Source organism: Argiope bruennichi, chromosome 5 (assembly GCF_947563725.1).
Source record: "Argiope bruennichi chromosome 5, qqArgBrue1.1, whole genome shotgun sequence".
In the NCBI taxonomy this organism is placed as follows: Eukaryota; Metazoa; Arthropoda; class Arachnida; order Araneae; family Araneidae; genus Argiope; species Argiope bruennichi.
Window position 1 is genome coordinate 55,848,671 of NC_079155.1, and position 16,446 is coordinate 55,865,116.

General features: G+C 26.2%; 1 protein-coding gene across 1 annotated transcript; it reads left to right on the forward strand.

Moving 5' to 3' along the window:
* Window positions 1-195: 195 nt before the first annotated feature.
* LOC129969252 (AH receptor-interacting protein-like) lies at window positions 196-16,443 on the forward strand. The gene is made up of 6 exons (XM_056083717.1): window positions 196-385; window positions 8,443-8,631; window positions 10,151-10,316; window positions 11,061-11,247; window positions 14,339-14,481; window positions 15,615-16,443. Exons 1-6 carry the CDS (start codon window positions 296-298, stop codon window positions 15,836-15,838), a joined length of 999 nt encoding a protein of 332 aa, XP_055939692.1. The 5' UTR covers window positions 196-295; the 3' UTR covers window positions 15,839-16,443.
* The last annotated feature ends 3 nt before the right edge of the window (window positions 16,444-16,446 follow it).

Below are 16,446 nucleotides of genomic sequence, written 5' to 3' on the forward strand. Positions count from 1 at the left end.
TTCATAATCAGACATCATGAGCAATCCACCTATTTTTTACATATAAAACCGTCAAGAATCACAATTACAATTTCAGAATGCTATTAAAAACATTAGTTATTTTTTTAATCTTCAGTAATTGTATATATATATATATTTTTTGACAACCATCGGTAACCACTTTTTCGCACAACTGGCAAATATATGGCAACATTGGCTATTCCATTGTTTACATTGAAAATTGAAATATGGTTTTGTTTTTTCTTTGAAGACTGATATATTGTTTTTTAAATAAGGAAGAGACAAAAAGAACATTATGGAATGTTCTAATATGATGGATGGTGTCAAAAAGACTATTGTATTTGCTGGAAAAAATGGATTTTCCGATTTTCAAGACGGTTCAAAGGTTTGTTTCTTGTTTAAATTAAAAGAATTACCATGTTTCGGAGATGAAGTTTTAATAAAACTTATAGAAAATAACCAGGGCTTGTTAACTATATGATTTTATATTGTTAGGTAAAATGACTTTTGTTTAGGTTTTTAATTCTTTTTTCTTAAAAAAAAAAAAAAAAAAAAGATTTTAAAAATGTTATTTACTAAGAAAATGCCTTTTAGTAATTATTCCTTTAAGTTGAATCACGCTTGCACAAATTTTGGAAAACTGAAGGCACGGTATGATTTTAATGATGTTAAAATTTATAAGCGCTTCTTTCAAATTTAGGTTTAAATTTGTTTTACCCTTAACATGTGTATCAACAATTCAAGTTATAAAAAATTTTCTTTGATTTTGAAACAAGATTTCCAGTATGAGTAACACTGGGGGATACTTACTTTATTGTCAATGATATTTCAGTAATTTTGGCTAAGTTTTGATATACAGTCATTTGGCGCCTTGCGAGGTTGGCAATTTTTCGGAGGCGCTTTTGCTACCGTTACGCTATTGCCACCGTTGGCGCCATATTCGGCCATTTTACTAAAAAGTGGCGATAATTTTTTTTTTTTTTTTTTTTTTTTGCGAAAATGACTGTATATGAAAGCTGATTTCTAATTAAGCACTTAAATCATGTTGCAGCTTCAATTGCAATATAAAATAAATGCTATACATTACATAATCCAAAACCTTGTATCAAATTACACATCAGAACAGTTTTGGCTGTAGGGAATATCACATTTGAAGCAAATATGTGTAACATTTTGATGCTTCTACATCAGTTATCACATTCGCTTGCTGTAGGCCTTTATTATCCCTCATCATAAAATAAAACTAGTTACTGGTCTTAAATTCTGTAATTAAGATGTGATTTGTTTAATATTTTCTTGATAAATTTCAATGAACGGTATTTATACCTAAATCTATGAAAAGTACGGAAAAAACATTTAATTAAAGACTGTTATAAAAATTAATCTAACAACTTTAAATCCCATGACAAAAAACAACAAAAATTACATTTTCAATGGAAACTACTCTTTGATATCATTATCATTATATTTGTCATGAAAAGTTTTTACTAAGAAAAATAATTTATCTAATAAAAAATTATTGTCAAAAAAATAAAATAATGATACAAAAGTGCAGAAATATTAGGAGCAAAAACTAAATGTATAATATATGAATGTAAATTATTTTTTATTTTTATATCTTACAAAGTGCCCGCCTAATTTTTGAGGATTAACATTTCTCGATATCATTGACATTGATAGAATTGATTGAAAACTTCCTGCTTATATGAACTTACTGAAAACCTTACTAAATATGATATGGCTGATCTCAAATAATTCCTAATTAATTTTAATTTGAAAAAAACTATTTTCTCTTCATTCTGCAAAAATGCATAGTATTGTATTCTCAAGCTTATAGTCAAAGTTTTCATTTAGATTTGTCTTTGTTTGTTAATTTGACAAAGCTGCTGTTCTCATGAACCTTAATTAGGTTAGTTAATTAGATAGTTCAACTTGCTTCATAGTAGTTAAATCAAATTTAGCAAGCAGTTCTAGTTTCTACTGAATAATTAGAAACTAGAATTAGGCTCTAATTGAATGAAATAATTTATCACTTCAGGCATGGAGAGATAAACACTGAATAATTAGGTGCTTTAATATTTCAGTAATACGATTTGTGACTATTATCGCAAGTAATTTTTTCTAAGCATAAAACTTTTTAATTCTCTGACAGTTGTAATTTTGGATACTAAATGCAGTATGAAATTACAGTGAAACTTTGCTTTAGAAGCATAATGTTTCCCAAATCATACAATTTTTTATAACAATTGAAAAAAAAAAAATTCCATATGAATCCATGTAAAATAGGATGATATGTACTGTTTCTATTATTACCAGATTTATTTTATTATTGTGTACCTTAATTTAACAAAGGAATGTTAAGCATTAATATGAAACAAGTGTAAGAATACTGTAGGAAAAATGTAAGTTCTCATTAATTGTTGTTTTCGACTATTTCCATTGTGATTTTAAATATAAGAGTAAAATAAATGAAGTTAGCAAATTAACATCAGCATTATATATTTGTACCAACAGATATTGTTGAAATGTTAAAAATATAAATTATTTCTAAGTCCATAATAGTAACATTAATTTTGAAGTCAGGAGCACCATGATACTTTAAAACCATTGAAACTTTTTTGGCAATTAGAAAGGGAAAAAATTATCGAGCAATATAATATAATTGCATATAAAAGCAAATTAAATCTTTATTATAGAGTATTCTTATAGAGTATTCAAGACAGTTTTGGGGAAATCACTCCCTGTGGTTAATTAATTTTTCATATACTGAACTTTGGTATCATTAAATAATTTTTACTTTCTCACATATGTCGTATGGTGAAAGTATTTCAAAAAATTTAAACACTTAGACCTCCTAATTTTAAAAACACATTTTTGGAAATTGTCTATCTGTTTGTCTTTGACAAGGGTAACTCAAAAATGCTTTGAGCTAAACAGATGAAATTTGGTATAATATTTTTACACTATATTTGGAGATTTTCTTTCAAAATTTAAGCAAAATCCAACCAGAGGAAGTTTGTTTGTCCTGCTATTCAAATATAAGTTAACACAATAACTACAAAACTGAGAGAGTTGGAAGGATAAAATTTGACAGTGTAGACATTTTTCAAATTCTGAGCGAAATCCAACAAGGGGTTGACTGTTTGTTTGAACTTTCAAAAACATGTAAACATGATAACTAAAAAATGGAATTATTATAATATATTAAATTTGGTATGTAATTTTGTTACTACAGAAATAGCTTTGTGACAAATTTTTGTTTCAATCGGCTGGCAAAAATACATCCAAAACACAAATTCGATTTTCCGATGCTATTCACTATATACTAATGATTAATCGCCAAAAAACTTGCCAAGGATCCCTCAATAGATTCAGTAAAAATGCTAAATTCATGCCACAGATTTGTATTTCATAACTATTGTAACTCCAGTGCCAAACAAGGAATTCTCTGATATTACACCTTTATTATAGAGTATTCAAGACAGTTTTGGGGAAATCACTCCCTGTGGTTAATTAATTTTTCATATACTGAACTTTGGTATCATTAAATAATTTTTATTTTTTAGATTGTCAAAATATATGTGGTATGAGGTTTTAAATTTATTTAGGAATCATATTGCAAGTTATTAGTCCTAGTTTGTGTATAGTTTCTATATATTATCTGATATCTTGTCTTACTCAGTACTTTTGTCTTTAACATATTAAAAAATTTTTTTTTAAGGTAGGGCTTAAATTATATTAACTACATTGTGTATTTATTACTATATAGGTTTAAATATCAGTCTTAAAATCACTGTATATGTATATCTTTTATATATAGATAGATAGATTGAATTATTGTGCTTACTTGCTTAATATTAATTGACAATACCATACTCTTAGCTTTAATTAATTCTTCTGAATTGTAAAATCTTCTTTCTGATCTGATCTTTCTTCTGAAATCTGATTTTCTTGAATGTATATTACCATGGTTTTTTTTTTGTTGTTGTTGTTGTTGTTTGTTTGTTTGGCACCAAATTTCTGTAATACCAATTTAAATTCTAACGACAAAAATCTTTCAATTTTCAGCTCTGTTTGCAAATATTAATAAACATTTAAAAGCTTCCCCCCCCCCCTTTCTTTTTCTTTTTTTGCCCTTGAAAATGCTTGGTGATACTTTGTAAATGATCAGTTTGATATCTTTATTTCTATAGCTTCATATATTTACCCAAAATAAGTTATAACTTTAAGCTTATACTTAAAGCCTATTTGCCATCCTTTTTTCATTGCTGTTGATAGTGATATATAAATCAGAACTAAAGCTGTTCATTGCATCATTTTTTTCTTTTTAATTTGAGTCTAAGTTAAATATTATTTTTTTAAATCATTGTTTAAAAAAATTCAAAATTAACTAAGTTGCTTTGTTCAAAGCATGCATTCTTATATAAAATTTTAATTTATTATACATTTATTATAATTTTGACTATATTTAACAGCTAATATTATTATAGACTATTTTTTTAGTGCAACATTATTCAAAAACATGCCAAATCTTATCAATACTTTTGACCATTTCAGCACATAAATATTTAAGTAGGTTTGCACTGATTTTTTGACTGATGCTACACTAATGGTAATGTATCTGATTAATAAATAAATTGGAACATTCAAATATTCAAATTAATTGAAAATAATTACTGTATTAATACAAAAATATATACTTGTAAAATTCTAATATATATTTCAGAGATTTAGCAGTAAGAGAAGTTAATTCTAAAATTGTTTTGCAGAATACACTTTTATTGTTGCGTGTACATGAAAAAATAGTAGGGTGTTAAAAACACTTTTATTTCATAAAAAAAAAAGTAGCATCAAATATTTGATGGAGGATGTGATATTGTTCAATACATTTCCAATTGCTAATTTTTATTTTGAGGTCAAACAGTTTGATCAACTGCAGATTACAGATCGTCACCTATGAGATTTGCATTTCATTATGCAATATTATCTTTTAGTTCTATTTGAGTTACAATTGCATTGTGATACACCATAACCTCACAGTCAGAATTTTCATGACAGATCAGGAGGGCAATGGCCAAACATTATAAAGCATGTGATTCATACTCAGTCATCAGTTAAGTGACATTTAATAGAATAAATGTTGTGCACATTTCTTTATATGTAGAATTACAACAACTTCCATAAAGGAAGGTGCATTAAAACACTATTGCAGCTGTGGTATCATGAATGTCTGGAGCATGTTACAATACATTAGTGCATTAACAGAATGGGGAACATTTTTTCTGATGGCCAGAAAAGCAAGATTCTAAGATAAATGTGAATTCCTACCATCTTGTGGTGATACCAGCTCACACTATAATTTTTGTTATTGTTTTTGTTTCGAAATTCACAAAAGCATCACTATGGCATTTATAATGGAACTGGAGTATCTATGAATTCCTGTAAATACATTGTTAATAACTTGATTGTAGTTCGTGGGATTGTAATAGCCTTATGTTGACTATATTCTTTCTAAAAGGTATTTGTGCAAAGCAGAAAAGTTTCATCAGCTTTAAAAATCTGGAAACTTGATCACTGTTTCAATAAAGTCATTTAAAAAAATTGAATTATTCATTTGTGTTGAATGTTTTTTTTTTCTTTTTTAAAATTAATATTAATAATTTCTTTTTAGCAAAATAAAAATAAAGGAACATCTATAGGGAAATTTTGGAACATTTTATTTCAGAATTATTGAATACAAAATTTGAATACTCTGTGTATATAAATTTTGGTATTGATCTGATTATTGCTTACAACAGCAAAATACTGTGGATAGGTTGACTTTATATATGCAGCCAAACTTTGTTTTATAAATTGATGAGAAATCATAAATTCATGAAGATATGAAAAACAGGTAACAAAAACACATAGAAATATTATTATATTACAAAATCACTATTAAACTTCTTATAACAGTGTTATTATAAAAGTTTTAATTATATTTTCTGATTAGTAATTCTGCTCCCCTTCGTACAGCAGCACAAAATGCACAGAGAGAACTCGCTGGTGAATAACAATTTAAAGAGAAGATTCACTCGTCTATTAGGCTTAAAATGTGTTTCTTGGACTTTTATAAACTCCATGACAGGGAAAAAAAATTTTTAAAAGGATATCGTGTCTTTGTTTCCAATCGAAAGGTCACCAATTCACTTGTTTCAGGAACTTTGATTTTTGTCTCCAAGTTAGGAATTGTTGACCTGACATCCATCCAGCAGTCATTAAAATATTTGTAAAAATTCTCTTTCTTCTCATGAAACTACTTGCGTAAAAAGCAATATCACAGGTCTGATTTCATGCTGAAGACTGCTGCCATGTTCAAAGACTGCATGTCCTTGAACTCCTATCATCTAGAACTAAGATCAATATGTCAATATGGATCTAGCTAATTGATGTGAATAACTTTTGGCTTAGCGTTGAACCACTTCTGAACTCTATGATGGTATCGTTCAGTTTCTTGAGGATAATATAAAATTCTTCCCTATCGAAAAGTATCTCCGAGGGAGCCTATCCAGTCACTTCATGAGCCGCATTTGGATGAGAAAAGAGTGGTAAATGCATTTCTTTAATTAGTGTGCTTCTTTGAGACAAATTACGAAAGATGACTTCAAATCATTCGATTAAATCTAAAGTTCATGCCAAGATGTAAGGACTCAAGATGTAATATTGTTGTTCAAATTTTTGGAATTCACAAAAGTTTGCAGAGCTAAAAAAAAAAAAAAAAAAGCAAGGAATTAAGATTTGTGCTTTGATTTAAATATAATACCATAGGCGCGCCATAATGCGGAATTCTACTTGGAATAAATTCCGTAGGTATAGTTGAAGTTTCCTGATCAGGAATTGAAATTGTCTCTGACCTTCAGATAAAATAGTCTATGGATCTAAATATATCATTTGGTCTTTGAAGTTAATGGGAGAGGTCGCAGAATATCCAAAGTCATTATCTTGAATGATGCACTCATTTATAGTACTACAAACTTAGTTCTTTACTGTCCTTTTCGGGCTCTATAAGCTTGGCATTTTCTGAGCCATTTTTCTTGTAAAAGTGCTTGCTCTTAAGTAAATGTTTTGACTTAATGTTTTAATCAAAATATCATTCGTTTGCACTGTCATAAATCTGTTTCAGAATTTCTCTCCCATTTCGAGAGCATCAGTTGCATTAACAAGAGTTCCATTATCACTTTCCAAGTTACGATATAAGACGCAACTCGGGAGAATTAAGGAGCCACAAAGGTAGTCTCAGTACCGTCTTATAGCAAGACTCTCCGAAGCAAGTTTCTTGCCTTGATAGCCGATTTGTCGAATTTAATTTCTTATTCAGATTTGATCTGATATCTGGATCTCTCAACTGTGATTTTTGAATTTCATTTGAAGACCAGGGATCCGCTGTTATCGTTATTAAAACTTTCACAGAAATATCCATTTCCATTTAAACTTTTCTCAGTATTCGAGTAGTATTTGTAGCTTTCAGTGCAGAGTCTTTTAGAGAGAATATCAGTATTTTGGATGTGGTTCCTTTGTGATGCTGTACTTTGTCTGAGAACAAAGAAATTTGATTTCTCTCCCATTTACTGAAAAGTTAAATTTTCGAAGAAAATCCAAGCAGGGAATATGAATAAATGATTTTGACCGCATTAATACTATTTTGGAATATACTGGATCAACGTTTGATTGATGCTTCCATCTCTCATTGTTTTTGCTTTTCTGGCAATAGCAATATTTAAAAAATGTTTGGAAATACATATATGTTTTTCTTTCATTGCTGGGCCAAAGCTGTTCTTAAAAGAGTTATATTGGCATCTGTGTCCACCACCATCATACATGGAATTCCACAAATGGATCCTTCATTTTTTCCTACCTTTAGATGGATCCTTCAGTTTAGAGTGGAACCTTTCAATTCTTCTTATGAGAGAGAGGGCTGCTTTTGTCTGCCAATCTCTCTTCACGCTAGGTTAACCCTTTCTTCCATTCTTTCTCTGAATCTTTTGGCATGATCCTTGATACCATCGATTTGACTTATGGAAAGTGCTCTCATCTTTTCATTTCCAGATCGAAATTTATTCGTCATTTTTTCGAAAATGGATTTGAAAAAATAAGAATATCATCTTTTCTTTCTTTTATCTTTAAAAGCTTTTTTTCTTTCTGATGTAGAGTTTCAACAATTTGAACATTCATGATTAACAAGAAAAATCTATTAATGATCCCAAGGCCCTTGTGAATTAAAGTATGATTATATTTTTATTAAATTTTTCATTGGAAAAGAATTTTTAAAAATATATATATTAATAAGAATATTGTTAAATGTTTTATTGCTTTGGAAACTAGATCAGTTGCAATAAATTTAAATATATATATTTATGCATTTTTGTTTAATTGTTTATTTATTACCTTTTTTATTTTTTTCAGATTACTTTTCATTTTACAACGCACATAATTGATCAAAATGGCGAGGTACAAGAATGTATTGATGATAGCAAGAAAATTGATCACCCTATGGAAATAATTTTAGGAAAACAGTTTAAGATGCCCATTTGGGAAAAATGTTTAGAAACCATGAACGTTGGGGAAGTTGCAAAATTTACAGTTCCAAAGAATGTATGGTAACAATTTCTTTATTATTTACTTAAACTTAACCAACTTGTAACATGATTTCTTAAAGGAAAAAAAATCTGCTAATGATATTTAACAAATATGAACAAATATGATTAAATACTAAAATCCATAAATATAATTATACATCCAAATAGTTATTTAATTGTATTTGCTAGAAATCTCAAAATTATGAGTTTAAAAATTTTGCAAATTTTGTATTATTTTCAAACAGTCTTAACACTAAAAAATACTTTATAATGCAAAGGTTTGTATTATATTTTAATTATATTATTCTTTTATTATAAAAAATTATGCATTTATCTTTTAAATATAATTTTTAATATACGTTTTAACCCTTTTAAGTCAATTTTTTTAATAGTATCAACAGACTTTTATTGAGATCCCAATTATTTATTTTATCTGCTAATCAGAGTAACTGCATCATCTTTTAAATAATTTAACTGGTGAATGTGATCAACAATGTATTATATATATATAATTAGATTTTCAATAGGAAAGGAGAACATTAAAGGTTATAAAATAGATAAATTCATTAAATTAGCTTTTGAATTATTTTTAATAAATTTTAAGTAATAATAACATTAATTTTTATTATTATGCCAAAGTATAAAATGATAATCCTGATAATTTTTTTCTTTTAATTTTGATAATTTTAGGGTTTTTTTTTTAGATTGAACATATTTGAACAACTGACAGTTTTGTAGAAAAGTAACGGTTTTAAATCCTATATTTAAAAAAATGGATAAAGACAAGTCAAAGGAAAAGTATTGTTAATATCAAATCCTATCAATTTTATTCCCAATTTTAAATTAACTTTTCTGAATTCAAGAAATCTGTGATTTGTTTTGTTTTAAAGTTAAAATACTTGCATTTTTTCATCATGAGTGAGAATACTTAATTTGTACTTCAATCAAATCATCACTGAGATTATCAAATTCTTCAAAAAATGCTTACTTTAAAAGCAGTAATGATTATAATTTTTCTAATATTTTAAGCAATAATTTACTTTTTGAATTTCTAATTGTCTCATCTAATTTTCTTTCAGTCTATGGTTCCGTGGCAGGCCAATAATAATATTAAAACATGAATGTTTTTTTCATTAAAATGTTTAAGATTTTAAATATGAAATTTGGTTAATAAACTACAATAAAAAATATATTTGTATTTCGAACATGTTTAGTCTTTAATATAAAGTATCAATGTTCATCTAGTAACTAAAAACTAATAAGAAATTTTCAAGGAGTCTTTAAAAGTTTTTGATAAATTAATTTTTTAAATTAATCATTAAAGATAATTTTAGGGGAATTTAATTAAATCATTGATTATTGAATACTAAAAATATTAACATTGATATTAATTGATTTTGTGGATTACTACGCAAATTGAAAGCAATATAGTTTGTACTTATTTGCCAAATAAAAATATGTTTATTAAAAAAAAGCATTGTTTCATTCTTTTAAAATTTTTTATTTTGACATTTATTAAAATATTTTTCTTTAAGCTGGTGGACTCTTATCCATTAGTATCAAAGAGTTATCGTGAGTTTGCTGGTATATCAAAAAGTACTAAAGGTCATTGCTGTGGAATGATGGCTTTCACTGAAGGATTGGGACATGCAGATTTAGATGTGTTGGTTAGAGAACCAAAGGATTTGCAGTTTACTTTAGGTGAGTATTAATAATATTTAATTTATAAGACATTTGTTAAAGTTAAAATAATATTACAAAAAATTATGTTATTAGTTTCAAGACTTTGATGGGTGGCATGGTTAGAAATTAAAATCTGTATAACTGAATATAGCTGCAAGGATTTTCTGAAAATCCTTGCAGTAATAATATTTAATATTTTTATTTAATCCTTGTAGTATTCTTTATTATTATTTAATACCAGTAAAAATAATATTTTTTAAATTATAATGTATATATATATGCATGATAAGAACACCACTATCATGAGGTTCAAATTCAATGATTCCTTGAGAGCAAATGTATGTTTCCACTTTGCAAAATTTAAAACCTTTAATAATAATTACAAATTTACTTAAGTGCTTATCTTTCATCTGTATATTTTTGCATTTTCTGACTGTAATAAATTTTATTCATTTCAAACAGAGCCAACTTGTCTCATCTAATTATTTTTTTCTGTATAATTTTTGTATTCTAAATTAATGCATCAAAGCAAGTAATTATTTATAAATCTAAAATATAGATATGCTTTATAACAGTATCTTGAATTATTAAGAAATAAAGCAAATAAGATGTGTGTTCATGATAGTGTATTTCTCTGATAGAATTAAGAAGCTATAAATCTGCAGATTTAATATATTGCTTGTCATTTAATTATTATGTAACTGATCAACTGTGTTGATATATAGATTTATAAATGAATCTAAATATTTTCTTTGCTTGCAGAACTTGTGAAGGTAGAACACCCTGGAGAATATAAAAAAGAAGCTTGGTCTATGGATCCTGAGGAGAAGCTTCGAACTGTGCCACAATTAAAAGAATGTGGAAACCAGTTGTACAAACAGCAGCAATATGATGAAGCTTCTAAAAAATATGCTGAAGCTATTGGATTGTTAGAACAGTTAATATTGAGGTATTGCAACGAATCATTAGGATAGCTGTCAAGGAAAATATTTAAGTAAAGTCTAGTTTTTGTAAAAACATTTTATAGATTGATTTTAATATCTTTTATGGTGATATTAATTAGTCAAATTTAAAATATTTGCCAAAGTTTAGGATGGTCGTAATTCTTTTTTCAATGAAGGGCTTCGATAGGTTAGAGCAATGTCTCAGATTAGCGTTACTTGGTTATATTTTATATTCATTCTTGAAATCAACTCTTTAAACTTGAAATCAACTTTCAACTCTTTATCTTTCTTCATAGACTTTTAAGAATTGGATATCAATGAACTTTCAATATCTGTTGGACACCATCAAGTACCTGAAAACACAATTGCAATATATAATATATTATTGTGCTTAAAAGCTCAACTTATTCCTATTTTTTTATTCATTTTTTTATTTATATTTTTTATATTATATAATAGTTTTAAGTTGGAAAGAGATACGACTGTGAAGTTAATTGCATTAAAAACATACTTTAGCATTTAATTTACCTGACATTTTGAATATATGTTACTTAGTCATTAATGGTTTGTAATTTTTACATAAGTTTCTGTAATTTACTAGCTGCCATTTCATGTGTATCAATTTTATAAGAAATGGTTGATAGACAAGATTTGCAACATTGCATTCTATTCTATTTTCAAATGGGGGGAAAAAAACTGGTCAAGCAATGAAATTGATTAATTCGACTTTGAGTGTACATTCTGGAAGTCATTCAATTGTAAAAAAATATTTTTAAGATTCCAGGGTAGAAATTTTAATCTTGAGATAGAATATTGACAAGGACATTTACCCATGTTTTAAAATTGCAAAAAATTCAAATATTAAAACACATTTTAAATTGTAATTTAGTATTATTGCTGATTAAGCCTATTTTAGAACAATTGTAACTTTATCAAAAAGATATATTCTGTTGCGTAGGTAATCAGTATTTAAAGTAATTAATCATTTAAAAAATTTGTCTTTTTTTTGTTTTGTTTTTACTGTAAAATTTATATCATTCCTAAAGTCAAATGGTAGTCATAATTCTTACTAGGGCTAGTCGAAATAAAAATAATATGTAAATATAAACATAATATTCTAATGACAAAAGAGAAATAGAGTTTTCTCAGTACATTCCCATATTTCAATTCAACATTTTATAATATGTATATTATTACTCCCCAACTTTATTTATCATACAGTTTTCATTGATGATGTTGACAATATTATGTTAATATTAAGATTACTATTAATTAATAAAAGTTTAAATTATGAGTAGCAGCCTGTGTTAAAACTTTTAAAGCAATATTATCCAAACTTAAGATACAATTTTAAATAATAAAGAGCAATGACAAATGTACTGTTTGTGTGTGAAAATTAATTAATTGATTAATTTTTGTGAAAGTAAATTCAATTGTAAAAGTTATCTTCCATCAAATTCAGTTTTGATTTCATAACTTAAAGCTCAGAGCTTTTAAAGGTTGTCAACTTTAATTGTGGCATAATAGTTAATTTATAACTTTTGGAGATTAGATTTTACTGCCAATTTGAAGAATGCTTTTCATTTTATATGATGCAAAGAATTATATTTTATATTCTTTCAGTCAATAAATGAAATTCAAAATACAAAATTTTAATGTCTACATTTTTTAAGCCATATACAAGTCCTATTTCATATTTAAAAATTGTTAAAATATTTTTGGTCTACTTATATTTTAAATAAACAACAACAACAAAAAGACTTCTATGATTTAAATATAGTAATTATGAAAATTTGAATTTTTTTCTTTTATTTTAGGCTAGCTAGTATCTGCATTTATGGATCTTTCCCATATAAAAGTGGTCTGAATTAATGATATTCAAAACTCCGTAGCATTTTTACATAAAATGTTAGTGTGAAAAATAATTAATTTTATGAACTATGATTAATAGGTTTATAGGATTGTATAAAAGTTAAGTTATTACTAACTTTTCATTACTCTTTTCAACCAAACATTTATTGATTCAACCAAGAATTATAAAATATAATTTTTACATCATTTAAAGCATTTTTCCAACTTTTTCTGCCTATCTCTAATAGTCTGGAAATTAATTATTAGTCCACAATTAGAATGAGCAACCTAGCAATGTATTTGTGAATAACATAAATTATTTTGCAGTGTAAAGTCATTAAGCAAATACAGTCATGAGGAAAAGTGCATTTAGTAAATCAGTTTATCATATATTTAAAACTTGGTTTCTTATTGGATTATAAATTAATGGATCCAAGCAATGGCTATTTGAGAAGTATTCAACTTCTCAAATAGCTATTGAAGCTATTCATCATTTAATTTTCAAAGTAGAGGCAATTGCCAACCTTTATCAACTCAGATGAAATTTGTCATTCTTCAGCTCAGATAAAATTCATTCGCAAGTATGAACGATCTAGCAGTATGTTTGTGTAAAATTTAAAAATTAATTTGCTATGTAGAGTCATTGATGACTTTCCCTCATGGTTGCATTTTAGAATTATTTTATAATAAACTCTAAACGTGGGCTGTTATTGGATTAAAGGTGAAATTATTTTTAGTGAATCCAAGTGATGATATTTGAGAGGTAATGTCATCATTCAATTTTCAATTCAGGAACAAAAAGAGAGAGACAGTTACAGCCATTATCAGCTCAAATGAAATTGTAATTAAAGAATTACTGGTGTTGAAGTTTCAGAGATTAACATGCTTGAGAAAGATAAAAAAAATCTTCACACTTCTGAGGTCAAAATGTTCTTAAGTTTGAATTTAAATGATTAGAAAAAGAACTGATTTTGAAACTGCTAATAAGTATAATTTATGATATATTCATAAATATAATAAATCAAAATTTTGTCAATTGTAGAATTTTTTTACAAAAATTTATCAACAAAATAGTATTGCTTTTGGGTTGATTATGAAGAATGAAAACATATGGTTCTGCATCTTGAAAAGTTAAAAAGTACCACCAATAGTTACTAAACAAATATATAAAAATAATCGATTGTACAAAATAATTGAAATCTATTTTCTTTTTACCAAAAGATAAAAGATACTTTTGTATTTCAGAGAAAAACCAGGAGATAAAGAATGGGTGGAGCTGGAAAATCTGAAAATTCCAATTCTTTGCAATTATGCACAATGCAAACTGCTGCTGAAAGATTATTATCCTGTTATTGATGCAACAACAACAATTTTAGAAAAAGACCCAAGTTAGTAAAGGCTTTCAACAATATTCATTTTTTTGCTTAAAATTCTGTAATTTATGAAAATATAGCAGAACCTTGATTATCTGATATTGGGACTATAAATATCTTGTATTATACAGTCTAAATTTATACTATTATGTACTAATTGAAACGTTTAAAAATGTATCTTTATTTTTGTCTTTTCTCTTATACATAATTCCATGAATCATGGAAGATCAATACAATGATCTTTTACAAGTCTTCATACTGTCCAGTTTTGCATCAAGTAAATTAGACTAAATATTCACTTTAATACAGTCTGAGGCATTATATATATATATAAATTCGATTTTCTGTCATTAGCTTGTTTAACACAAATCTCAAATTGATAGTCTTGGATAATCAAGATTCTATTGTAAATGTTTAAATAAAAACATATGGTTTATTTTCATATAAATTTTATTCAGATTCTTTATTTATCCATACAAATTATTAAAATTCATACTTCATTTTATAAAATATCTTATATATACAAAAATATATAATTTTAAGCAAACAATACACTTATAAATTCATGGTAGATAAAAGCAAAAATTTTCTAAACAAACAAATCAATGTATACTTGATAATATATTTAATGATTTCATAATTATTTATACTTTTTAAACATTCAGTAGTATCCAAATTGTATGTTTTGTTTGTGGATTAGAAAGATTATAAGAACTAGATCAGTAAAACTCTCTAAACATAATGTTTTTTCCCCTCCTTTCTTTGTTTTTCATAATTTTCATGAATCAGTATCTGCATGCTATTAATTTAATTAATCTTTTAACTCTCTTCGAAAAACATTTAATTAAAATAACACAAATCTGAACTATGCATTACATATATATATATATATGAGATAATTTGAAAAAAAAATCATAGGTCTAAAATCTTTTGTCAAATTTATTTTAGTTATAATGTTACATGTGACTAGAAAAGGAAATTATTGCATGCAGAAATCTTCTGTATATGTTTATATAAGATTTTAAATCAATATAGGGATAGAGATTGCCATCTAAATAATAATTTAAATTAAATTAGTAATATTACAGTTTTATTATATTATCCATTTATTAGTAGATTATAATTATATGTAAACTTTTCCATTTCAGAAAATGTTAAAGCATTATATAGAAGAGGAAAGGCATATGTTGGAACTTGGGATTTGGATAATGCTCATAAAGATTTTGATAAAGTTGCTGAACTGGATCCCTCTTTTAAATCTGTCATACAGAAAGAACTTAAGAATCTCGCAAAACTCCAGAAAGAAAAAGATGATGACATAAAATCTAAACTACAAGGGAAAATATTTGGAGATAAAAAGCCAACTGCTTAAGGAAAAAATATTTTTATTAACTTATAACATATATATTGGTATTCAAAACTCAGATGACTTTTTTTAAAACATTGGAAGTGTAATAACCTAGTTCAGGAGAAGGAAATAGTAATTCAAAATTCATTTATTTAATAATGTCGAAATTCATTTTTATTTAATATATTTAATAATCAGAAACAACCATATGCTATTAACTTTTGCTATAAAAAGTTTTTTTAAACCATACCAAAGGGAAATACAAAAGTTAAATGTCAAAGATTAATTTTAGATAAGTGAATTATCCAATAATGACTGAAGCTGAAGCAACAAACTATATTAATATGAAACTGAAGGCAATATTTTTTATTCTCATATTTACATAAGTATTTGTAAACTAAGCATTATGTCATCATATATTAAAAGACAAATTTTAATATATCATTACAAACTAAAAATGTTGGATTTTACAAACATCACACATTCCATCATTCAATTTCATATAGTATCAATATGAAGCATTATTATTATGCCATTTATTTTAAATTTGAAACTTTGGAATACCAATATGTATGTTTTGTACATAATTTTATGATTTTTATTTATATGTAGATAATATTATATGAAATTAT

Bases quoted from the DNA above. Each gene is read 5' to 3' on its own strand.
- LOC129969252 (XM_056083717.1), top strand. From the start codon at position 296: ATGGAATGTTCTAATATGATGGATGGTGTCAAAAAGACTATTGTATTT. The intron at 8,632-10,150 runs GTATGGTAACAA...TTTTTCTTTAAG, and splicing joins AATTTACAGTTCCAAAGAAT to CTGGTGGACTCTTATCCATT. The intron at 14,482-15,614 runs GTTAGTAAAGGC...TTTCCATTTCAG, and splicing joins AATTTTAGAAAAAGACCCAA to AAAATGTTAAAGCATTATAT.